A 26,591-nucleotide genomic window follows, 5' to 3' on the forward strand; every position below is an offset into this window, starting at 1 on the left:
CTACACTATGAGAGAAGCTTGAAGCTGTGGCAAAGCATAAAGGCCATGGGAAAACTGCTACATTTCTGTATTTATTGCATATAGCCTGTAACAGAATACGGTTGTCCTCCAGTTCCTGTTGCCTTTGCCACAGTTCACCATTCAGCCTCAGATCGTGAGGGAATCCTGAAGGCATTTAGCACTGCCGGCAAAGAAACCTTTTGGATTGGTTGGTGAGTCCAAGCACAGTTCAATTTTGATGGTATGTACAACTGATACAATGTGTGATCTCATATAGAGACCAGGTCACTGCCACCAATTCACAATTTAGCGTGCGAATACGCAAAGTATAACACTGGCTAAATCCTGTTGGAAAAAGAGTTAATTCAACAACCTTTCTAGCAATATTCATATCAAAACTGTTATGGTAACGTTTCCCTCAGGAGACAAGGCGTTTTTTGCAGAGCTTTAGAACAAGCACTTAGACAAACATTTTTTTTAATTCTTTATTTTAAAAAATAATGCATAAACTAAATATAGCAATTGAAACAGATTGATACAAAAATAAAAGGAATAAGCTTGAAAATAATGTCATGAGCAGTTTGTCAAATTACCAAATGTCCTTTGGAATTGTAAGTCCAAAACAAAAGATATAAAGTCCAATTATGGAAAATTCTGTGGATAGAAGTCCATGGGTAACAGACACTCCTAGATGTTATATGGATGTCTGGAGACTCTCTCTCTCCCAACCGGCATCCAGCAGATTTTAACCCTTTCGCCACTGGAGGGTGGAGATTGTAAGGGGAGATGGGTTGTGTCTGCCACATGACCTATCTCCACCCCTTTGTCATGACAGGCAGAAAAGAATATGAAATAGCTGAACTGGTCATCTCTTGGCGTCAGTTGATCAGAACCTGCAGAGAATGATAGAGGCGTATTCCTGGCATTCTCTGCTTTAATTAGACTCTAAAAACAGGTATATTGCAATATTTCATATCAGAGCACACTGGGACTTGGTGTAGGAAGATGCTAAACACACACTGGGTGATTCAGGCATAATGATCTGATAATTTTGACATGGTCAGCATCGACAGAGAACTGATTAATTTAGTAAAATGACTATTCTTTTATTCCAAGGTGAATTAAAAGTAATTTCCCCTATCAGGCTACGTGCAGGAATGCGGTCAGTTAAGGAATTTATAACCGGGGGTCTGGTTTTCTTGTCCATGCATCCTCTTATCAAGATCCCTTGTATTAGATCTTGAAGGATATGAGATGGGTCTGGTTTTAGATTTTATTGACCTTCCTCTAGGGAACAATAAGCACACAACCCTTTGCTCCAGAGCAGAGGACTGGGCTGAACTGAACACAGTTTTTAAGCACAGCTACAAAGATAAAGGGACACTCCTACTCAGGTTTGTGTACTCATTTTCGTTTGATTGCGCAGATAGCGCATTTCCGACAGTGAATTCGTCACATAGCCCTGCCTACTTTTGGCAAGATCCAATACCCTTCATGTCCATTTTACTTTCACTTGGTTGTCTCTGTCCCCCTAGTTATAATGTCCCAGCCTGCCTGAGTGTGCACCAACTTTAGAATGGTCCACAACAAGATCTTTTAGAAATAAAAATCAAGTTCAGCCTGAGTTGGTTTATGCTGCTTTTACACTTTGTGCAGTGCAATCTTTAACTACCGCACCATGCCCGCAATGTTGCACAGCATGTTATAGCAGTGGTGCGACCACTTCAGGGGTTAACGTGCAAGATGGCTAGTAATGCACTGCATGCTCTGCGATGCATCATGATCACTGTGGTAGCCCCATAGGCTATCACTGCTCCTGCAATGCGATACAGCAATGTAAGCTACCTTCAGGACAAAGAGCATGTGAGCAAGCAATACTCCATCGCGAAACGGCTACAGTGCCGTCCTACACCCCCTGGTCACCGACTTCCAGGTCACCCCTTCACCACCCGTCCATGCAGGTTTGAAATACCCTGTATGTATGTTTGTATGGAACTGTCTTTTAATGTAGACATGACTGCAGCATGAATGAAAGCATTTAAAGTGACAGTGCCCCGACTGCCTTCTTGTACCAATTTGAATCAGTATGTTTTTCTGCATTTTGACCAGATGCATGCCCCTATGCTGATCCAAGCTGCCTCCATAGCCAGAGTTGGGGTTAAGAATCACTTTTAGTGTTTGCTTAGATCTGTGTGGGTATAGCCCTCCACCTCCATTCACCGAGTGTCGAGTATACGTTTCTCCAGTGTACATTCTGAAGATTATGCTGACATCTAGTGGTCTTGTTACAAAACACATGGCATAATTTCATGTGTACAATAAGGCTCAAAGCCTTAGCATTGAATCATTACGTTTTCCACATCAGACAAAGGTCATGTTGATGGATCTTTTTTGAAACATAGGATATGTTCATTGTTGTCCTTTGTGAACGTACCTGCTGTCTTTATTGTGGTAAACAGAATGTTTCGTTTTGTATTAAACGATAATTCCAGACCATAGTACATAGCATGCGATGTATGACAAATCCAATGATACAGACACAGTGAAGACTCTGTGTGCTAGGTTTTGTGCTGTGGACGATGACAGCGCATCCACTGTCATTATGCCTGGCAAGGTCGGCACCTGCAACGGAGGCAACACAAAAGTTTATAGTATTCTGGAGGGGTAAAAAAATAGTTTTCCAAAAAGCGAGTGTGGGCGCTTTCTCCAAGCTCTAATCATCACTTGTCCTTCCTTCCACTTAGTATAACCTAGGAAGTGCAAAGCCCACTTACAATGGCCTGCACCCCCTGAGCAATGCCAGCCCACATAATCCATAACCTTAGGGGCACTCTGCAAAAAAAGGGCAACAAAGTTTGCCCATAGCATTGAACAAGGACAACCTGCAAAGGGAAAGGGGGTTTTAAAGGGACCTTGAGCAGAGGCCTAACATTAAAATCTGGACTTACCTGGGGCTTCCTCCAGCCCCCGTAGCCTGCGGGGTCTTCCGGTATCCTCAGGGTCACTTCCCCGGTCCCGCTGGTGGCTCCGGTAATCCGGCGACTTCAGCTGAAGTCGCGCATGTGCGGCCTGTGCGCGCACCCGACGCATCATCATGCTAGTCACCATAAGCGTCCTTTGCATGCGTGGTTCTCTAAAGACTGTAGGAACCTTACACTGACCAGCCTGATGATGCGCCAGGTGCGCACACAAACCGTGCATGCACGACTTTCGGCCAAAGTTGCGGGATTACCTGACCCACCAGCGGGACTGCAGAAGGGATCCAGAGGGGCTTGTGATCAAGCCCCAGTGGCTGGGAATGTTCTGCACAGGCACAGTAGTTCTGCCCCTGCACAGAACTCTCCAGGCCACGTGAGCACGATTGCATGCAGCAAAGCCGCGCTTCTGCAGGCGCAGAAGATGCCGACCTGGCGAGGTTGGCATCTGTAATGGAGGGAACCCCGGGCCCCTAGAGCTGTGGCAACGGACATATCAGCTGCCAGGGGCTGGAGGAAGCCCCAGGTAAGTAGATCTTGTGTTGTTGTTTTTTCCCCTCTGAAAAATACTTAACCACTTCACCACTGAGGGGTTTTACCCCCTGACCACCAGAGCAATTTTCACCTTTCAGCGCTCCTTCCAGTCATTCGTCTATAACTTTATTATTACTTATCCCAATGAAATGAACTATATCTTGTTTTTTTTTGCCACCAATTAGGCTTTCTTTAGGTGGGACATTATGCCAAGAATTATTTTATCCTAAATGTGTTTTAATGGGGAAATAGGAAAAAATGTGGGAAAAAATTATTATTTTTCAGTTTTCGGCCATTATAGTTTTTAAATAAAGCATGCTACTGTAATTAAAACCCATGAAATGTATTAACCCATATGTCCCGGTTATAAAACCATTTAAATTATGTCCCTATCACAATGTTTGGCGACAATATTTTATTTGGAAATAAAGGTGCATTTTTTTCAGTTTTGCATCCATCCCTAATTACAAGCCCGCAGTTTACAAAGTAACAGTGTTATACCCTCTTGACATAAATATTTAAAAAGTTCAGTCCCTAAGGTAACTATTTATGTTTTTTTTTTATTGTATTTTTTTTTTTTTAATTACAAAAAAAAAATAAAAAATTGGGGAGTGTGGGAGGTAATGAGTTAATTTATTGTGTAAATGTAATGTTTGTATATGTAAAATGCTTTTAGGGTGTAGTTTACTATTTGGCCACAAGATGGCCACAGAGTGTTTGTTTACATGCGACCTGTAAGCGTCCGGAAGGACGCTTACAGGAAGCAGTAGGAGGCTGGGAGACGCACAATGATCTCGCTGTTTCTGAAAGAAGCAGCAGATCATTGCGGGGGCTAGATCAACGAACGGGAATGTATTTTCCCGTTCATTGATCTCTGGACGAACGGGCGGCGACGTGCACGAGCGGCGGGTGCGCGCGCACGAGCGGCGGGAGCGCGGACAGCGGCGGTAGAGCGGAAGGTACGGATTTCTCCATCCCTGGTTTTTTAGGAGGGAAAAAAGGGGCGGAGAAATTCGTAACGCTGGGGGTAAAGTGGTTAAAGTGAACCAGAGACGAAGCACCCTCATGTATTTTACCATATATATTAGTGGGGACATTAGAGAAAACACCTACCCTGCTCTCTTTTTCATTCTTCACTGCTCAGCCTGCTTCTAATTAGCCCTGATAAAATCCCTGACTGAGCATTCAGTCTGGCTTTGCTCATGAATCATTGTAGCTGAGTCTGTCTTCTCTGATGTCTTTTCAAGCCCAAGCCTGCCCTCTTCTGGCTCTGCTATAATGACTCAGCCATAATGATTCCTAAGCAAAGCCAGACTGAATGCTCAGTTGGGGATTTTATCAGGACTGATAAGAAGCAGGCTGAGCAGTGAAGAATGAAACAGAGAGCAGGGTAGGTGTTTTCTCTAATGTTCCCTCTGATATATATGGTAAAATACATGAGGGTGCTTCGTCTGGAAGTTTGGTTTCTAAGTATAAGAAAAAAGTGGATCTAAAGCTTAATTAAAAAAAAGGTGATATGTAGTTTAGAAACCCAAAATAAAAAATGTATTCAACTTTAAATACAGCTTTCAATGATCAAAAAGCAATACTCTATGGCAGATGAACCTATGCTGTGCTGGATCTTAGAATCATTATTTCAGCCTGTTAATGTATCCTGATGCATATTTGCCATGGAAAATCTTTCGTAGCTGGACACTCTAAATGTAGTGGTAACCACAGGAATTATCAGCATAGCCAATCCCTTTGAGCCAGAGGATACCTCTAAGAACACATGGATGGTGTTTTTGCTACGAGGATTGAAGAAGCAATTCAGAGATCAAAAATAACTGTGCACTGAAATATTCAAAACATGTTAGGTAAAGGATTTTATTGGCATAAAAACAAGATGATTTCACTTCCAGTTTATTTATCACTAACAGTGCATTCAAAATTTAATTGCGATGTAAATACTCTCATAGTTCCAAGGAAATGCCCTCTTTAACCAGGAACTGATGAATTAAATTGAGATCAGAGTGTATCTTTTAACCTTTGCAGTCTAGTTCTGCTGGTGCCCGGTCCCATTTAATGTGCACCTGCAAGCCTGCACCGCTATCATAGAAGTCACAGATTTTTCCATAAATTTTTTGAATCACATACTAATGGAAAATACAGACCAACAAGCTTCAAAAAAGACCAGGGCCATATGCAAATTAACTTTTTCTTCTGACTTTTCTCCTAGGCCAGGCACGTCCAACGTCCAGTCCGGGGGCCAAATACAGCTACCAAGCCTTACCTGGTTGGCCCCAAAAACTCTCTACAGTTGTTTATTCCATGCTGACCATAGACCATATGTGCAGTGCTGCATGCAGGGGCCACTTTGTGTCGCTGCTCTGCCTTTCCCTTTGTTCCTTTATAGTTTATCAGCCACCATTGTAGCAGTAGAGGCCACTGATTGGCCACTTATTTTCTCAATCCTTACTGTGATCCTGTGATGGATCATTATAGGACAAACAGTGACAACACTGCATTTATGCATCCTTTCCATTTTGCCTATCTTCCCTGTTACCTCTGAAAAACAGGCTCTTCTGTTTTGGAGAGATGACCACCTGTGTGAGCAATACTGTGCCTGTGTATTAGTGTATGGGTAGATGTATGATGCAGCCAGGGGAAGAAGGAGGCCAGGAAATCCAGCCAATCTCCAGCACCTCCTGGGACTCAGAATAGTTTTATTATTCTGTGCTAAAAGTACCTATACTGCAATGGTCTACTTAGGGTACGTACACACATCCAATATTGGTTGGCCAATGGTTGGTCAATTTTAGTATTATGCATTCATACGGGGCGTTCCTAGCCCTTTCGTCACTCCAGGCAAGCAGTCCTGTGTCACTCCCCCCCCCAAAAAAAAACCCTGCTTAGTGTGTAAATGCAGAGTATAGCGCATCAGAAGCTGTGTTCTCACCTCTCCACTGGAGTCCAGTGCTGTGCTTCCACCTGTCTGCTCAATACTCGCCCTAGTGCTAAGCATCTCCAACCACATGTAGCGTGATTACACACTACATGAGGAGAATGAGGTGCCAGCACTAAAGGGAGCAGAAAACAGACAGGCACAGCACTGGACTCCAGAGGAGAGGTAAGAACACAGCTTTTGCTGCACTTACTCTGCCTTTACAGACTGGACTGGGGGAGCGCAGGAGGGGGACAGGAATGGATAATGGGACTAGGGGACAGAGGGTGGCACAAAGGGGGGCAGAAGGAGCCACAGTAGGACAAAGGGAGACACAGAGGGATGCACACAGAGTGGGATCATCTACAAGGTAACTTAAACAGGTGCCAAGAGCCTGGAGAGAGTTTAGGGACCTGTTTTATGCTCACCCCCAAAAAATTTTGGCAAAAAAAGCTAGGTGGCCATCAAGGGTGGGCCCAAAGTCGTTGCTTGCCTAGAGCACCATTTCACCTTAATCCGTCCCTGGATGCACAGGATGGTAGAGGTGGCACAGGGGAACTGAAGGTGGCAAAAGAAGACAGAACAAGGCACAAGGAGTCAGAAGAAGGCACAAAGGTGGATCAGAAGGAGGCACAAACAACCGTAGGGGCATGGCTTAGTTCGGGGTGTGTAGCTTTTTTCAGGGACAGGGCCTAATTTGAAAGTGGGGCTTAATCAGGGGCATGGCGCCCCCCCCAGGACCAAAGGCACTCCAGGCAGTGGCCTCTGGCTTGGAGTGCCTATGACTAAAAACGCCCCTGTATTCATTATACTGTATTCAAGATCTGTTGGCCCTCATACTGCATTATGGTAGTAATATTGGCCAGCCATTGGTTAATTAAAATTGGATGTGTGTACCAGGCTTAAAGAACAATTTTTAGTGCCTTGCCTTCTCTCAAGACTGGATGTACTTTTATCTTAGCGGATAAAGAATACAACACACGCATCTATTGATCATAAGTAACCTTGTAATAGCATCTTAATTGACTACCTTGCTATATGTGCACAAAGGCTATCATTCATAAAAGCAGTGCGGTAAAAAAAATCTGTGCGGGAAAATACCGCATTCGGTAGTGTAGACTTCTGTGTGCTCATTCATAACAATGTTTACAGTTGCAATACAAGTTCGGTATTTTCCCTGAACTAGGCAGGAGGTAGGCTGGCGGTGTGTTTGTGTAATATGAGAAGCTGCCGAGTTGATACATTTTCTCCTCCAGAGACAGCTTACTATAGAAGAGGCAGCCCCAGCATCCCTTTACATGTGCATTTTTTTAAAAACTGCCTCTGTTTGCACTGAATCTGCGCCAGGGGCGTACCTAGAAATCCCCGGGCCCCCCTGCAAATAAAAAACCTGGCAGATCGGTGGGGAGGGGGGACATTTCCCCCCCCCTCACCTCGGGCTCTCCTCTCAGCGCTCCCCTCCTGCAATCATTGGTGGCAGCGGGCAGCGGGCAGCAGCGGCGGCAAGCTGAACACATTACCTCCTTCTCGCTGAGGTCTTCCGTTCTCTAAGAGCAACTTCCTGTTTACACAGGAAGTTGCAAGAAGCTCTTAGAGATGGGAAGACCTCCAGCGAGAAGGAGGTAATGTGTTCAGCTTGCCGCCCGCTGCTGCCCGCTGACACCAATGATTGCAGGAGGGGGAGCGCTGAGAGGAGAGCACCAGGTGAGGGAGGGGGGGGGAAATGTCCCCCTTCCCCACCGATCTGCCACACTCTCCTCTTATGCTGCGACCCCTCCTGCCCCCCAAAAGTCCCTGAGCGAGCCCTAGGGCCCCCCCCCCCCCCCCACGGCAGGGGTCGCATCCAACATTGTTACGCCAGTGATCTGCGCTGAATCTGTCTATTAGTCTTTCTAAACAATCTATTTAATTGGCAGCTTAGAAGAACTTCAAAAAAATGTTACACATGTCAGGCTTTCTGATCAGGGCCGGGCCGAGGCATAGGCTGGAGAGGCTCCAGCCTCAGGGCGCAGTGTAGGAGGGGGCGCACAATTCATTCAGCCGTCATTCCTAATTGTGTTTGAAGCAGAAAGAAATAAGAAAAGGAGATACATGGAAGTGACTACAAGCCAGATAATTAGAGATTAAGGTGTTGAGGGCTCTGGGGTGCCTCTTAGTCTAAGAGCAATCAGTGTGTGACGGCTGGGGAGGCAGGGATGGAGGGGCGCACTTTGGTGTCTCAGCCTTGGGTGCAGGAGGACCTTGTCCCGGCTCTGTTTCTGATGTGAAATATATCTGAAAACAGGTACCCAAGGGATTAAAAAAACACATCCTTGGTATTCCGGAATGCCTTGTCTGCTCTACTCTCTCTGCAGCTGCTGCTTGGGAGGTCGGTCTCATTAGCTTAGCTGTTCTCACATGGTTCTCACTACTTCAAAGGAAGCGGTAATCTCCGTGCTGACACCGCTTGCTCTAATCTTTATGAATTGATTTATGGTGACAATACATAATCACTGCACAAGGTGGTAATTTATCGCTCTACTCTACAATGTCAGCTTTTCATGCGGAAACAGCCTTTATGAATAAACACTTTGCTAAGTGCTCGGTAAATTCAGCTGTTTTAAGCATTTCCGCATGCGGAAATGCTTAATGAATGATAGCCAAAGTCTCAATATACTGTGTAGAGAAAAAAAATATATAAACACCACAATAAACGCAGAATATTTTTAAAAAAGTCTTAATATACAAGTTAAAGTGTTCATTTTGTGGCAGTGCTACGCTAACAAAAGACAGACGATTTCCAGGTAATAGTGCAGAAAGCAGACGGAAAATGAAGCAATGATCAGGGACGGATCAAGACCAAGTTGCGCCTGGGGCAAGGTCAGGGTTTGGCGCCTAAAGGTCAGGTTTTGGCGCCTAAACTGCCATTCATTTTGCCTCCTTTTTAAGAATTCAACAAACTGCGCCTGGGGCAAGATACCCGCTTGAACCCCCCCCCCCCCCCCCCTAGATCCGTCCCTGGCAATGATTCCCCTGCGTGTAAATGTGGACTCAATAGAGCTTTTATCGTCTTTTAGCTATCAGGCTACATAACACAGCAAGGCTGAAAGAATCACAAAAGTACACGCATGCTCATATGTATGAATGTAAACTTTTCCTGTATTTGTTTTTCAGCTACCATTTCCCATCAAGGTTATCTGGAACTGAAAAGATACAAATTTGCTAAATGGGCAGTGAGGAAAAGCTTACCAAAAACAAATGTATTCACCCTTCAGGGAATTAAGGGTGGAGATATAATCACCTTCTATCAATATAAATGTGCCCCATAAAGATAAATATGCAGTAAAAAGTGTTCACTTGAAAGTGATTATGTGGCAGTGGCAGACTGGCAGTCGGGGTCACCTCAGGGAGAGAAGGAACACATGGGATACAGGAACCTTCTAAGTGTAGCAATATGCAACAATAGAGTGGTGGATGACAAAGCTTTACACTCACGTAAGAACCCCACTGGGGTTTATAAAGATTGAAAGGTTAAATGGAAGGTACTTACCTCCTGAGTAAATATTTATTCAGGAAATTAGTATTGGCACTAGGGTTAGGCTTTTGGATCGGAGCAGTTCCGAGTTCTGATGTTCTGCATCGGAATTCAGCAGTTCCGAGTAAAATCACAAAACTCGGAATTTACACTGTTCCGAGTACCGAGTTCTGTTCCAAAAATTGGCTTCAGAAACAAAAATTTTCAGCAAACAGCATTAACATGGCTAAAATTGACTTCTAAATCAAGAATTTCAAGCCCATATTGATGTCAACAAAAGGGCCGCCAGGGATTCCCTGGTCCCGGAGGCCACACTAAAGTGGCAGAATGAGCCCTTGAGAGTCCAAGGGACCAGGGCATCCCCTGCTCTGGTCCCCTGGATCCCTGATCCATGTGAAAAACTGCTCGCTCTGCCACTCTAACGTAGCCTCCGGGGACCGGGGGAATCCCTGACGGCCATTTTGTTGACATCAATGTGGGCTGAAAATTCTTGTTTTACCAGCCAATTTTCACCTTGTTAATGCTGTTTGCTGAAAATTCTTGTTTCTGAAGCCAATTTTTCGGAACAAAACTGGGTACTCGGAACAGGTTTAATTCGGAATTTGCCTGTGGAACACGGAATTCCGACAAAATCAGAATTTGGCTGTTCTGATTAACCCTAGACTCAGTCTGCTTCTTCAGGTATCGTGCCTAATGGCTGACTATCATCCAGCGGGTATGAGCTCCTCTGATAGACACATCACTGTGCCCACTAAAGGTACGGCTTTAGTCTGTGCATGTACAATTTGTTTTTTGTGCATTACCTTTGTGCGCGAGCTCACCACTCTCCCTGCAGTGCTCACTTAGTGCAGGAAGCAGTTGGTCTTACACCAATAAATGCTTATAACCACGGTGGTGACCTTGTGATTACTGATATTGTATCATGAGTGTGTGAATCGCTAAATTCATTAATTTTCTTTTTTGGGGGGGTTGGACGATTGTTCTTTTTACTTTATTTTCAAAACATTTGATTGTGGTATAAACACAAATGAATGTGAACCGTTGGCACCGTTGGCATTTATTTATTTATTGCCATTTATTTTCTTATTTATACATTATACTGCATTTTACTGCATTAACTATTGCTATTGATTTAGTATCCTTTTAATTGGTTGTTGCTACCATTCATGTTATCAGCTTTCTATCTGTCTTAGGGTTATTTATTTATATGTTTTCATCTCAAGATGTGATTTATTCATAGTGGAGACTTTTATGCTTCTTCTAAATAATGTGTTTATAGAAAAGGGCAATTTATAAATCAATCTCATTTAGGTTTGTATTAGATGGTTGCTTCTCATTTTCTGAGGGTGTCACTATTTATCACTAAACATGGTATAGGTATGCTGCACAAATAACTGAAAGTTTGAGTAGTATGAGTTTGAGCTGTTTTTGAAATAGATTGCTTGTGTCTTCTAATTGGAGGTAAGTCAGTCACTACCATTTTATACTATATCTGGTGTATTTTACTCTAGTTGGCACCTCTGTTTTACCTATTATTACCTATTACATTGCCTACTGTCCATTCTTGGTGAAGGGGTTCTACCACATGTTTCCAGGCACTACAGAGTGTGACTTCTTAACCTGAGTAGGGTGGGGTTTGCTCTCCCCACCTACCTTTACAGTGGTTGCCTAAGGTAACCCACAATTGTGAGTATCTCTCTACTTTATACCACTTGAGACCCCCTTGATTTGGTTTATACTATGCTTTAGTGGGCTCTTGGTTTTAACCTTTGTATTTCTTCAAATCTCTTACTTTTTGTTCTGGTATAAAGGGGAAGGAAGTTGAAGAAAGTATGTACAGTAGAAGCTGTGGTACTCTCCATGCTCTACCCACATACCATGATGAAGAAGACTCCACCTCCAAAAACACACAAGAAGCGATGATGTAAGTATCAACAGTGGCATGGTCAATTCATACATCTGTTTACTGCTCTAAAATCCTTGTCAGTGTCACCGTGGGGAATGAAACTGAATACCTAAGTAGCTCCATATTCTTAACTACTTCCTAATCCTAACATTTGTGTAGCCCTTTCCTCTTGTTAGACTCAAAGCGCTCAAGAGCAGCAGCTACTAAGGGCACACTTAAGGGGCCACCATGTAGTGTTAGGGAGTCTTGCCCAAGGACTTCTTACTGAATAGGTACTGACCATAGCCAGGATTCAAACCCTGGTCTATCTTATCTTAAATTACTGTCTTGACGTAAAATTACTATTTCAAAGCATTACTCTTGGTTGTACGGCAAGTTCAGCATGTTGAAAAATCCATCATTTTAAACTCTACACATAACTCAGTTCATGGTATATCTTGAAAGGGGATATAAAGTGAAATAGTTTGGGGTTTTTAAGTGATGTTTTATTGATTAGTTTATTAGGTTTAGCACTCCAATATACAGTATGCATTCAAAGTATCTTTTTAAAAGCTAGAAAATATTAAATATAATTTCATGTTAAGCGCTCCCATTGCTGGTTTGACTGGCCAGTATTATAAGTAAACCAGAGAAAGAGATGGGCAATCTTGTGCTGCACGGTCCGCCAGGCAAACCCCGGGTTATACACTCTAGCGGCTCCTCCAAGTATGTTAAAACGCCACGAAATAGGTACATGGGTGAAGAAGAACTCAGTCCTTTAAATTATACTTACATTACTTTCACTAGCTTTCATAAAGAGCTCCTCTAACTTGAAAGACTTTCTGTAGTAAAATTCTGGGTGTTATGCATTGAAGTAGCCAGGACCCAAAAAGTCTATAACAATATACAAGGAATGAGTGTTTTGTCTTTCATGAAATGGAACCAGCCTGCATCAGACGGAGTTAATCCACCTATGTCACTACTTCTCGCCACTGGTCTGCATGCTGCTCTCCATCTTCCTAATACTTCTACCATCACAGCTAGAAGTGGGTAGGATGGAGAGCAGCATGCAGCACAGCAGAGAGAGGTGGCAACATAGGTACATTAGTTCTCTCTGCCATGGCCTACGGCCACTAACAGCTGGTTCTGTTTTGCTGAAGAGGTTCATTCTTCCAAAAGATGGATTAGGGTGAAACGGCTCCAAGGTAAGATAGTAACCTTGGTCCGAATGCCGATGGCCACCTGCCTTTCTTGATAAGATTTGGCTAAAAAGCCCCTTCATCAGCAACCAGCCCGGAGACTCTGAGAACAGCTATGGCCAGTAACCGTCCTGGTCTAGATGGTGTTATGGACTCGAGGTATCCGACGTGGTGCTCAACATGTGCTGGATGGCGTCACGACGCGTTTCGGCGTATCCACGCCTTCGTCAGACCTGACGCGTCATAAAAATATGAGACATAGAATTAATTATATCATACGTTTTTTAGGGGCTTCAATGTCACTTTAAGCATTGTGCACACCCTAGAGGGAATTTGGATGAGATGGTGCCTAGAGGCGATGTGAATAGTGATGGGCCGAACCGTTCGCCTGGTGAACCTCTCTGGGCCTCTTACTACTTCCGGGTCGCAATGACCCGGAGTAGTACGCCTGCGCTGCCCGGCGGAGCGCGTCCTAGATCGTGCTCCTGTTGCCCGGCACTCTCTGCGCATGAGCGTGATGTCACTCATGACGTCACACACATGCGCAGAGAGTGCCCGGCAACAGGAGCGCGATCTAGGACGCGCTTCACCGGGCAGCGCAGGCGTACTACTCTGGGTCAGAGCGACCCGGAAGTAGTAAAACCCCCATGGATTTAGAGATGTTCGCCGGCGAACGGTTCGGGAACCGTTCGCCACATCTCTAGATGTGAACACACATTGAATCGTTTGAGTCTTAGTACCTGATGACGTCAGTTTTATCTATTGAAATGCACCACAATAAAGTATTTATCCTTACTCATTGATCTATGACCTATATTTCCTGATCATAAGATAAGTTTACCACCTTTTTAACATATTTATCTAAGCAATTTTTTCAATATATTTTAGGGCGATGTGAATACTGGGAGTTTCAGTTCACAAGTATTCACTTCAGTTCCCTCACATACAGTAGAGCCAACATCCTGTCCCACTACGGACTTAGGCCATACTTCTCTATCCCTACAATGGAGCCAGAGGGAACAATCGCCCACACTGACCACAGGAAGTAAAGGAGTTATACCAGGTTTCTTATCCAGAAGTCCAAGAAGGGGATGCTTATTGGCAAATAGAAGTTTGTGAATATGCACACAACTGTATACCATGGAGACAAAATACCTGATGGGGGTTTCCTTCTTCCTGCATCCAAAGGAAGGTGCACCCAGGCAGTGCACATAATATTAAAAAATATATTTTTTTGCTGCAAAATACAATAAATAAAAAAAGTATGTTAAAATGCCATGCATTCCTATATGGTATAAGTAGATCACTTATAACAGAACTCCAGTAATGTGAAATAGGTACATGGGTGAAGAAGAACTCAGTCCTTTAAATTATACTTACATTACTTTCACTAGCTTTCATAAAGAGCTCCTCTAACTTGAAAGACTTTCTGTAGTAAAATTCTAGGTGTTATGCATTGAAGTAGCCAGGACCCAAAAAGTCTATAACAATATACAAGGAATGAGTGTTTCGTCTTTCATGAAATGGAACCAGCCTGCATCAGACGGAGTTAATCCACCTATGTCACTACTTCTCGCCACTGGTCTGCATGCTGCTCTCCATCTTCCTAATACTTCTACCATCACAGCTAGAAGTGGGTAGGATGGAGAGCAGCATGCAGCACAGCAGAGAGAGGTGGCAACATAGGTACATTAATTCTCTCTGCCATGGCCTACGGCCACTAACAGCTGGTTCTGTTTTGCTGAAGAGGTTCATTTTTCCAAAAGATGGATTAGGGTAAAACGGCTCCAAGGTAAGATAGTAACCTTGGTCCGAATGCCGATGGCCACCTGCCTTTGTTGATAAGATTTGGTGTGGGCTAGCATCAGCCAGGCCCCTAGTTTTTCTCCAGGCCCTAGGCATCTACCTTAAGTTGCCTTGTGGAGCATCCGGCTCTGGCTCATCCCCAACAACCAATATTCTGCAAACAGGTAGGACCCTGAACTGAAGAAACCAAAGTGCACCCAAAACAGGTGCAGAGCTATAGGCAGGCTGGTTTCCAAGTTATTGGAACTCTTGCTGACAGTCATGAAACCTGACACAATGACACCACACTGAGGGTTTGTGAATATTTTCAGTACACAAGGAAAAACAACAACAAGAAACTAAGTTCATTCTATTCACAACTCAAAAAATCAGAGGTCAGTTTCTATTAGTCACCCTGCATTCAGCCACTCCTGTCACGATACTTTAGACGTTCAGTCTGTTCTTAAGAAATGTTTGAAATGTGTGCTGCAGCAAACAGAAGCTGAAACTTTTCTAAACATCTCTGGCAAGCTCTGTACCATACTAAAGAAGGGTTCATAACAGGGTACTTTACTCAATGCTCTCCTGGTATCTTACTAGACCAGTATTTTTTCATTCTGGAATAAAATCTCGAAAAGAGTTAAAACTTAAACTTCTTCCATTTGCAATTAGAGTAGAATTAGCATAAATTTTTGGAATCTTTTCCATCAACTTTGACGCAGTTCTTTTCTTGAATGTTGCTGGTGAGAGACAACCTTGTCTCATTAGTTCATAGTACAATGCGTTGAAAACCTCAGCAGTTTCTTCGTAGCTGTCTCTGGTGGAAATTTCGAAACAAGGATATTTTAATGCCTTGGAGAGTTTTTCAGCATCTTCCGTGGACACCATGCGATCAAACTGGAGATCTTTCTTATTGCCCACAATTACAACAGGTGGTAGTTCTGTCACTCCTTTCTTATTGGCCGAGTGGATATGGTTGACAAGGAAACATAATCGCATTACTTCATCAAAACTGCAGCGGTCCGTCACTGAGTACACAACTACAAAGCTGTCACCCCATTTAATTTTCTCTTGCAGCTGGAGAGAGTCTTCCTCCTTTGAGAGATCAAAAAAAAAAAGTTACTAATATTTATTTCCAGTACGTTATAGCAATCATGAAAGCATGCATACTCAGCCAACCTGGTAAAGTGCCACGTATTCATGTTTTCTTCACATTGTAGACACAAAAAGTACATGAGCCCCGTTTACTAATAATGTAATAGTAATAACATAATTTTGGATGCAACCTCCTCTCAGAAAAGAAAGAATAACATCTGCAATTTATGACAACAGGATGGCAGGCGACTAAAACAATTAAAATATCTAAACACCATTTAAAGGGAGGGAAGAGGTGGACTTCCATGGACCACATACCATAATGGGTATACCAAACAGACTATTATTTGCTAATAAACAGGGCCGGATTTCTGGAAAGGCCACAAAGGCCACGGCCTAGGGCGATAAAATCAGATAAGATAAGAAGGGCGGCATGACTTGGAGAGAGAAGAGGTCATATGTCAAAATTAATCACCTCTTCTGGTCCCGCAGCGCAGCCAGCCAGCGCCCTGCTCTGCACTAATAGCTGAATTCCAGAGTTCCCCAATTCCAGCAAGTCTCTCTCTCAATCAACATCTGCTGTCACCTCATCTGATGATCAATTCCTCTTATCATGATCATACAAGTTGATGTGAGAAATACCAGGGATTTACATTACAAAGCAGAAAGAACTAAGTTCCGCTGAGTTTTAATGCAGGCATTCAAAGACATCAGTGAACCCTGCTAATTTCTTCACTTTCTCCTTTATAGTTGTGACACTGACCCCAGCAGCTGTAAATTACACTTTCTTATCTCTAGTCTACTTAAATTTATGGCTTTAGGGGTTTTTTTTCTTCCTAGCCAGCAGTGGTCTCAGTTAACTCTTTCCTAGCTCATTTTCTGTTCCTACCATCTATGAGAGGAATAAAAATGCTGTTTGCTTTACTTTCATTGCTAAACTGTCACTGTCACCTGAGCTGTTACTAAAACTATGCTAGTCTGTATAGTTTGGCATCCTTCTCCTTTCCTGTAGCAGTAAAGCATTCTACCATTTTAGCCACAGCGAAAGCAGAGAGTTTTGAATGAGGATGATACCATTTATTGGCTTAAAAGAAAAAAAGTAATCTTTCTGTGAATAAGCCTTTTTAAGACTTTGTTCCTGTATACTGTCAATATGTTAGAGCAAACCACCATATGTACATTCCAACATTCAAAAGAGATACATAGATTTTTCAAATATAAATAAATATCATTCAGATGCTTTAAAGTGGAGCTGAACTCTTGCACAGGACAGAAGGAAAACATAGAAAAATCTACCTTGTATTTTTTTAGAGAGCCTGTGTAATTCCCCCTCATCTGTGTCTAATCTGACGTTGTAATTTGATCTCTCCTGTGTCCCCTGACTGCCACAACATCTAAGCTAATTTGAAAGCACAGGATGTTAACAATATGTCTGCTTCCATGAAAGCAGGAAGTAGACACTGCCGATTTATTGCAGGATTTGTATCAGCTGTAACAAAGAAATGTTTTTTTAAAGGTTATATTATTGTGTATCTTTTGAAGCAGAGAGGAAGTTCTGAGTTCAGGTCCGCTCTAATTACAACCAAACATCCAAAGTGGGTATTGACAGGATGTTTGCTACTTACCTGTTCTCTGTTTCTCTCCATTGAGCTGTCCTGTCACCTGTTTGTGGCTATGACTGCAGCCAGTCGCACAGAGGACAAAGATCCAGCGCATGCTCTGGCCACTCACGCTCCCTGTCACCTGTTTGTGGCTCTGACTGCAGCCAGTCTCACAGAGGACAAAGAAGCAGCGCATGCTCTGGCCACTCACGCTCCCTGTCACCTGTTTGTGGCTCTGACTGCAGCCAGTCTCACAGAGGACAAAAAAGCAGTGCATGCTCTGGCCACTCACGCTCCCTGTCACCTGTATGTGGCTATGACTGCAGCGAGTCGCACAGAGGACAAAGAAGCAGCGCATGCTCTGGCCACTTGCGACTTGCGCAAGTTTTCTGCTCCTGCCCAGATGTGCACAGCAACCAACGCCAGTATAGTGTTATGCATTCTTGACAAGTACATATATCAGCATCATTTCTCAAGTATGCATTCCCAGAACACTATTGGCTGCTGTGCACATTCGGGCAGGAGCACAAATTGCAGGAATTATTGAGCAGGCAGAGCATCCTCTGATTCTTGGCTGAATGGGAGGCAGAGCAGCACAACTGAAATGAGCCCATTCAAACCAATGATCGATAGTCAGTGTTGGTCAGAATGTTTTTTGGTAGTGGTGGTGGTGGTGGCGGGGGGGGGGGGGGGGGCGGTAGATGACAGCAGGCCTAGGGCACTGGAAAGTACAAATCCGGCCCTGCTAATTAAGAGAACACATTTCACAAGATTTAAGCCCTTCCTTAGGTCAATCACATTAAGTGGTATAGGGAGTTGTGGGCCTTTGTCAAACAGTTGAATATTTATCATATTGAACCCAATGAATGTGACTGTAATCCTCTTGGGAGGAAAGAATAGTATATGCAGTGCAGTGTATTTCCACAAGACTTTTTAATGATATTAAATGGCAAGGTAATAGACTGAGTTTAGAAAAATCCTTGTTGATAGAAAGCTTCTCCCTGAGTCTCTAGTGGAGGTCCACCCTGTTCATTTTGTTCTACTCAACTAACATTGCAGAATTAGGAAGAAACCAGGGGGTTCACCACCCTATCCGCCTTACCACCTATTGATATGTGGAAGCTGCCGTACAACACTACAAAGGTTTATTGCATAAAGGAAGTGCAGCAATAAAATTCAAAAACTTTACTCAGTCTAATGCTGCATACAAACAACCAATGTGATGCCCCTACAAAACGCTCAGCCATCCCACCCTATTAAAAACAAACCAACAATGTATAGTGCACTAGAGCGGGAGCTCACCACTTTGTAACTCAAATTGGCAACTCCAGGACTGGTCCTGCACTCCCTTCTCTATCAAACCACTCTCAGCCACACTCACATTGTAGCCAGCAATGGTAGATACAGTATGTGGACACTGCTGGAAATAAAGTCCAGAGCATATTAAATCCTATATAATAATCTCCCTGTGTCTCTGCGTCCCTGTGTGTGTGTCCGTGCTTTGCGCTACTGCGCATGTGCCGCACAGACAGCCTTTGGACAGGGAGCAGGAAGGGCCAGAGGGCCGGCCGAGCATGTGTGCGTGGCGGGCGTGTGTGCGTGCGCCGCGGACGTGTGCTTACACGGTGTGCGCGCATGGGTGCACACTGCGTTCGAGCGCGCGTGCACGCTGACTGTGCGGTGGTGGCGGCAGCTACAGGGGAGGGAGGGGAGGCGCAACAAAGACCTAGAGCCCGTTTTTAAACAGGCTTAGGTCTACTAGTGAGGAATAAAAGCCCGTCACAATGCTACACAGCACAAAAAACAGACAGGTATTCCTTACAGATCTCCCAGGTGTGTTGATCTTACCACTCCTGTACAGATGAACAGGCTGATATCGGCTTCAGGTGACCACCAAGCTTGTCATGCCACATTTCAAATGACAGCGACAGAGCGTATTGTATACCCCTCACCCCACTCGCTGGAAACTGCTTCATTATGCACTTGTGCACTATGCCGTCACACCTCTTCCCCTCGCCTGTTCCCCATAGTCCTTCCCCCCAGTATTGAGCTCAATCCTACACTAAACACTGCTAAACGGGCAGGAAGTGTTCAGTGGAGGAGACGTTCTCAGTTTTACATGCTTGATCTTAATCTGCATTTGTAAGTAGTACTACCTTTTTATATCAATAAAATTGATGATTTTACTCTAATGTCCAGCGCTGCATATTATGTTGGCGCTCTATAAATACAATAAATCTATATAAATAAAATCGAATGTATGTGCATGTGTGTGTATGTACCGAGATCACTCGAAAACGCCTTGACCGATTTCAACGAACCTTGGTATACAGATCCCTTACTACCTGGAATGATATGTTCTGGGTGTCTCGCACATCTGGGAGGAGCTACAAACAGCCAATCCGATTTCACCCATTCATGTCAATGGAAAACATTTAAAAGGCTTACATTTTCACAGCCAGAGTCCCCATACTTGGCACAGTTGGTCACTCGGTGACCGAGGATACAAATCCATGCAAAGTGGGCGGAGCATTAAACAGACAATCAAATTTCGGTCATTCATTTTCAATGGGAAAATGTAAACTGCAACCATTCTTTGACTATTAATCGCAGGGTTTTCAAACTTGGCACACTTGGTCACTGGGTGAATGAGATTAAGATTCAGGAAAGTGAATGGAGCCTACAACAGCCAATCAAAATGCACCTATTGATTTTCAAGGGGAATATTTAAACTGCTGCCATTCTTACACTCTTAATGGCAGAGGCCTCAAACCTGGTTCAGTCGGTCATTAGGTGACTGAGTTTCACATTCTGGAAAGGGGGCGCAGCCACAAACAGCCAATAATATTTGTTTCGTTTCAGAGGGAAAATTTAAATTATTGATGCCAAGAAGTTAGAACCACAAAGCACATAAACGTGATTATTAAGTGACTGTGTGTCAAGGCTAGAAAAAGTGAGCTGACCCAACAACTACATTTTTTACATGGAAAAATATAAACTGCAGCCATCCTTACACTGTTAAAGAGAATCTGTATTGTTAAAATCGCACAAAAGTAAACATACCAGTGCGTTAGGAGACATCTCCTATTCCCCTCCGTCACAATTTCACTGCTCCCCGCCGCATTAAAAGTGGTCAAAAACAGTTTTTAAAAGTTTGTTTATAAACAAACAAAATGGCCACCAAAGCCGGAAGTAGGTTGATGTACAGCATGTCCACACATAGAAAATACATCCATACACAAGCAGGCTGTATACAGCATTCCTTTTGAATCTCAATACATCATTTGTGTGTTTACCCTCTGCAGCTCTCATCCACTGAAGAGTGACAGGCTGATTGTTTCTTCCTGCAGAGAGCTCTGCCTGGTGTCTGTAATTCCTCAGCATGTGACAGCCCCGGCAGCCAGCTCCCTTCACAGCCTAACAGAGGACGATTTATCCAGCTTGTAAAAGATAAGAGAGCAGAGAGGCTGCCTAATGTAAATAACACACACGGGAGTGTGCATAGAGGGGGCGTGCATAACAGATCAACAACACTGAAGAGTTGGGAGCCTTCCAGACACAGGGCGACAACTCAGACAGGGGAAAGATAAGTTGATTTATTACAGAGACGGTGATAGTAGAAAGTGCTGCAGTAGAATAGGTTTAGGAACTTGTAGGATGGTAGAAAACAGGATGGAATTTTTGTTACAGAGTCTCTTTAATGGCAGAGTACTCAAACTTGACACAGCTGGTCACTGGGTGCCTGGGATTGATATTTAGGAAAGTGGGTGGAGCTTACAACAGCCAATCAAAATTCACCTATTGATTTTCAAGATGAATATTGACATTGCTTCCATTCTTACACTGTTAATGGCAGAGACCTAAAACCTGGTACAGTCTGTCATTGGGTGACTGGGGTTATAATTCTGGAAAGGGGCAGAGCCACAAACAGCAAAATTTGTTTAATTTCAATGGGAAAATTATTGATGCCAAGGACCCCAAAGCTCGTAAACCTGGTCATTGAGTGAGTGGGCGGAACCAAAAAAACCTAACTTTTTACATGAGAAAAATATAAACTGCTGCCATTCTTACACTGTCAATGCCAGGGTTTTCAAACTTGATACAGTTGGCCACTGGGTGACTGGGATTAATATTCAGAAAAGTGGGTGGAGCCTATAACAGCTAATCAAAATTCACCTATTGATTTTCAAGGTGAATAGTTAAACTGCTGCCATTCTTACACCCTTAATGGCAGAGGCCTGAAACATGCTACAGTCAGTTATTACGTTACAGGGGTTCAAATTCACTAAAAGGGGTGGAGCCAAAAACAGCCAATCAAATTTCTTAGCTGGATAAACTGCTTCCATTCACACAATTTTGATGCCAGGAACCTTAAAACGTACAAACTTGGTCATTGAATGACTGTGTGTCAAGGTTACAAAAAGTGGGCAGAGACAAATACAAATTTCACTGAGGAAATGTAAACTGCAGACATTCTTACATTGTTCACTAGGGTTCTCAAACTTTGCACTGTTGGTCACTGGGTGACTGGGACTAGTGGTCAGAAAAGCAGGTGGAGCCTACAAAAGCCAATCAAAATTCACCTATTGATTTTCAAGGGGAATATTTAATTGGTGACTAGGGTTCAAACTTAGAAATGGGGTGGAGCCACAAACAGCCAATCAAATTTGTTTCATTTCAATGGGAAAATGCAAATTATTGATGCCAAAGACCCCAAAGCTCACAAACTTGGTTATTGAGTGTTTGTGTGTTAGGGTTAGAAAGGGTTAGAAAATGTGGGCGAAGCCAACACCAGCCAAATACATACCCGGGCAACCCCAGGTCATCAGCTAGTAAATAAATAAAATAAAATAAATATAGAGGTGTATTTTACTTGACAGAGAGTTCTGCATACTCTCAGGCTTTGGGAAATCAGGAGATACCTGCAAGGGAAGCTACGTGAGCCAGGATTGTACTGTGAGCTGCTTGTGCTGTCTGTGGGTCAGGCCAACTACAGGCAAAGGTGAGCACGGTCCCAGCGGTCCCAGCGGAGCTGAACTGAGGTTAAAGGGAACCTTAACCTGAGAGGGGTATGGATGTTTCCTTTTAAACAATACTAGTTGCTTGTCAGTCCTGCTGATCTCTTTAGATGCAGTAGTGGCTAAATCACACACCTGAAACAAGCATGCAGCTAATCCAGTCTGACTTAAAGAGAATCTGTATTGTTAAAATCGCACAAAAGTAAACATACCAGTGCGTTAGGGGATATCTCCTATTACCCTCTGTCACAATTTCGCCACTCCCCGCCGCATTAAAAGTGGTTAAAAACAGTTTTAAAAAGTTTGTTTATAAACAAACAAAATGGCCACCAAAACAGGAAGTAGGTTGATGTACAGCATGTCCACACATAGAAAATACATCCATACACAAGCAGGCTGTATACAGCCTTCCTTTTGTATCTCAAGAGATCATTGTGTGTTTCTTTCCCCCTTCTGCTCTCATGCACTGAAGTTTCAGGCTGCTCTTTTCTTCTTGCAAACAGCTTTGCCCTTGTCTGTAATTCTCAGTATGTGAAAGCCCAGCCAGCTCAGAGGACGATTTATCCAGCTTGTAAACGATAAGAGAGAAGAGAGAAGCTGCCATAATCTAAATAATACACAGGCAGTGTGCAGAGAAGGGCCTGGAGGGGGGAGATTCATCACAGAACCACAACACTGAAGAACTTGGCAGCCTTCCAGACACAGGCCGACAAGTCTGACAGGGGAAAGATACATTGATTTATTACAGAGACTGTTATAGTAGAAAGTGCTACAGTAAGCCAGAACACATTAGAATAGCTTTTGGAACTTGTAGGATGATAAAAAACAGGATGCAATTTTTGTTACGGAGTCTCTTTAAGTCAATCACCCGATCTGCATGCATGTTTGTTGAGGGTTAGTGGCTAAAAGTATTAGGGCTCATTTCCACTATCGCGAATTCGCATGCGTTTTTCGCATGCAAATTCACATAGCAATACAAGTGAATGGGACTGTTTCCTCTTGTCAGGATTCCTTTGCGTTTTTCTGTGCAGAAAAAATTCGCATGGCAGCGCCATCAGAATTCGCATACCGCTATGCGAATCGCATACAATGTATTTAATAGGAAATTCGCATGAGGTTTGGGTATGCGAATTTTCATGCGAATTCGCATAGAAACAATGGAAAAGCACACCAGCACTGCCATAGTTAAATTCGCATGCATCGTCATCCATGTAAATTCGCATGAAAATTCGCATGGACCCGCATGCGAATTTCGCATCCGCATGCGAATTTTTACCGCGGCGATTCGCACCGCACAAGTGGAAATGCAGCCTTAGAGACACAGAATCAGCAGGAGAGTCAGGCAACTGGTATTATATTAAAAGGAAAAATCCATATCCTTCTCAGTTTAGGTTCCCTTTAAAGAAACGTTTGTGGTGCTGCCTGTGGGTCAGGGCAGCTACAGCAAAAGGTGAGCATGTTTCCTTGGGGTGGAGGGCTTACAACCAGTGTGGTGATTTTTTTTAAAACTACACAAGGACTTCCTAGATGGGGTGGTGTTTCTTGGATCACTGTATTCAGCCTATGCGATGAACTGTCCTTGACTTTTTTCACTAAACCCACTAGAAGTGCGTATGTAACGATTGTGGAATTCTCTCCGTGGTCAGCGAACAGGATGCGCGCTGACACTGCAGAAATCCTCCACAAGCATATAATCTGAGAGAACCCAGCAAAAGGTGCAATGCACCTGTAGAGGGGAATTCCTGCCGGCAGATGGAGCTGTGGAATGCAGAGGAACAGATCCTCTGCCCAGCCACAGATGCCATATAGGAATTGTACGAGGGAAACCAAGTGAGAACGCAATCGCAAGAGCTGCGATTGGCAATGAGAAAGAGCACAGGGACAGAATGTATGTGCGTGCACCAATCTAGTCGCTAAGCTGCGACGGTGAACACACAACAGCAGAAACAAAGTAGGAACGCAATCGCGAGAGAATCGATTGCCAGAAGTGACCCAAGACTGAGCAAGACAGAGCACGAGAGTAGCAAAGGCACAGCAAACAACAATGAGAAGATAAGGAAAATAACAAACGCTAGCTAAACGCGAACACCGCACTCATTCGCAATAGCGAATGCGTTTACGGCGTGGTCTCTGCACGATAAGTGCAACAGAGACAAGCACGCCACCCTAACTAACCAATGCCACACAAACACCAAACAGAGAACGCAAACGCTTGCTCAACGGTTACCCCACCGAGCCTACAGCAAGCGTTCGTATCAGACAAGACAGAGAGAAGGAGCAGCCAGCAGCAACCGCAGCTCTGGCCTAAACTCCCAGAGAGAGTTCAAAAGGAACCACAGCTGCTACCGCTAGAGCGAGTGCGATCCAGACAGACAAACGGACAGAAACAGGAATAGGACAAATAAGATCCACCGCTCTTACGTCAGAGCGAGTGCGATCTAAGTTCAGAGACAGGACAGGAAGGATCCACTGCTCTTTCCACCAGAGCGAGTGTGAACCAAGTAGGGAAACAGAGTTAGCAAGATCCACTGCTCTTTCCGCCAGAGCAAGTGTGATCCAAGTACAGAAACAGAGCTTAGCAGGATCCACTGCTCTTTCCACCAGAGCAAGTGTGATCCAAGTTCTGGAACAAACGATTCCCCATCGCCCACTGCTGGTGACAGTGCAATCGCAAGGACAAACAGAAGACAGAACAGGCAATACAAATAATACAACCTGACTGTACTAGAGGGATGCCTAATGCAATCCCCAGGAATACTCTAAGATAATCTTTAGCAAACAATAGCAAGGCTGACACTCCAGGAGTGTTTCAACAGTAACAAACCATGATGACCAGCAAAGGATTGTGGGATCACATGGTATTTATGCTGCAAGCCTCCAAGGGAGGCGACCAGGCAATTTGCATAATCAGTATATGCAAATTTCTCAGCAGCAGAGCAGGTCTGAAGCTTACAAAGCAAAGACAGGTCTATTATCCAGAGACCTGCATCCCACAGGCTTGAGGAATGGTCAAACAGCTGTCTGCCTGTGCAGCCAGCTGAGCGGATCATTACAGTACCCCCCCCCCCCCCCCCTCTAGAGACGGCTTCCAGACGTCTCTCAAAGCTGGTATTCGCAAAAAACTCTGACTGAAGACTCATGAAGGTCGGGACAGCCCGACTAGGCCCACTTCCAGAGTCAATCCTGCCGAAACCGACGTCATCGGAAGCAGAAGCCATCAAAACATGCCCATCAGTACTACAAGTCTCAGCGTAATACCCATCAGAACTGTGAATGCCAGAGAAGCACCCATCGACACCCTCTGAGCCATGCCCGCCACCTTCCAGGGACCGTCCAAAAATACCAAACCTGCCACAATACCTATTTGAAGTGTCTCTTTCCACAGAGAAGCCACTGTTGATCTCATCCAGGGTAAATATATCTCCCAGAATCTCCCAGAACACTTTGAAGCTCCGCAGAGATTCCAAAAGGGCAGAACGATCACCAGGCTCACATGGAGAACTACCAAGAACCCCTATGGAACCAATGACAATTCCGGATTCAGGATTACCAGGATAAGTATCAAGATCAGGGCTTTCAGGAACCACTCCTGGGCATGCAAGCAGGCAGACAATATCAGAACATGTCCCCACAGAGGAAGCATCTGAGCATGCTGGCAACCGAGACACACTTGGGCTTTCTGGGTCACAGAACACATCGGGGTACACTAGCACAAGAGAAACCTCAGGACATGTTGAGGAACTGCCAACCTCAGAGTCCATCACGACAAGATCAAAACCAAAACCGGGCAAATAATCATCACGAGTAGTGGTCACAAGCACTGGACTTTCAAAAGCAGACTGGAATTCAGACTTAGAAGTCTCTATGACTGTACTGGTATCCAACTAACACTCATCATTGACTACGCATGACTGAAGCTCCCCAAGAGCTGCAAAAGTAGTCAATATAGCAGCAATGCCTACTGAAGTGGGCAACACCTCAGGTGGCCCTGCGGGACAGGAGGCACCTCCTAAAAGTTCTGCACCCTTTGGGAGCAAGTCGGAGACCTCCAGAACAACAGAC

General features: G+C 44.1%; 1 protein-coding gene across 6 annotated transcripts in view; it reads right to left on the reverse strand.

Moving 5' to 3' along the window:
- Positions 1-13,682: 13,682 nt before the first annotated feature.
- The window catches only part of LOC137538517 (ras-related and estrogen-regulated growth inhibitor-like), a 210,448-nt gene continuing 197,539 nt past the window's right edge, over positions 13,683-26,591 (reverse strand). For all 6 annotated transcript variants that reach the window (XM_068260741.1, XM_068260742.1, XM_068260740.1 and 3 more), the window contains one exon: positions 13,683-15,910. In XM_068260741.1, the coding sequence (XP_068116842.1) occupies positions 15,428-15,910 (483 nt within the window). In that variant the 3' untranslated portion in view covers positions 13,683-15,427. The remainder of the gene's footprint in view (positions 15,911-26,591) is intronic.

Source organism: Hyperolius riggenbachi, chromosome 11 (assembly GCF_040937935.1).
Source record: "Hyperolius riggenbachi isolate aHypRig1 chromosome 11, aHypRig1.pri, whole genome shotgun sequence".
Taxonomy (NCBI): Eukaryota; Metazoa; Chordata; class Amphibia; order Anura; family Hyperoliidae; genus Hyperolius; species Hyperolius riggenbachi.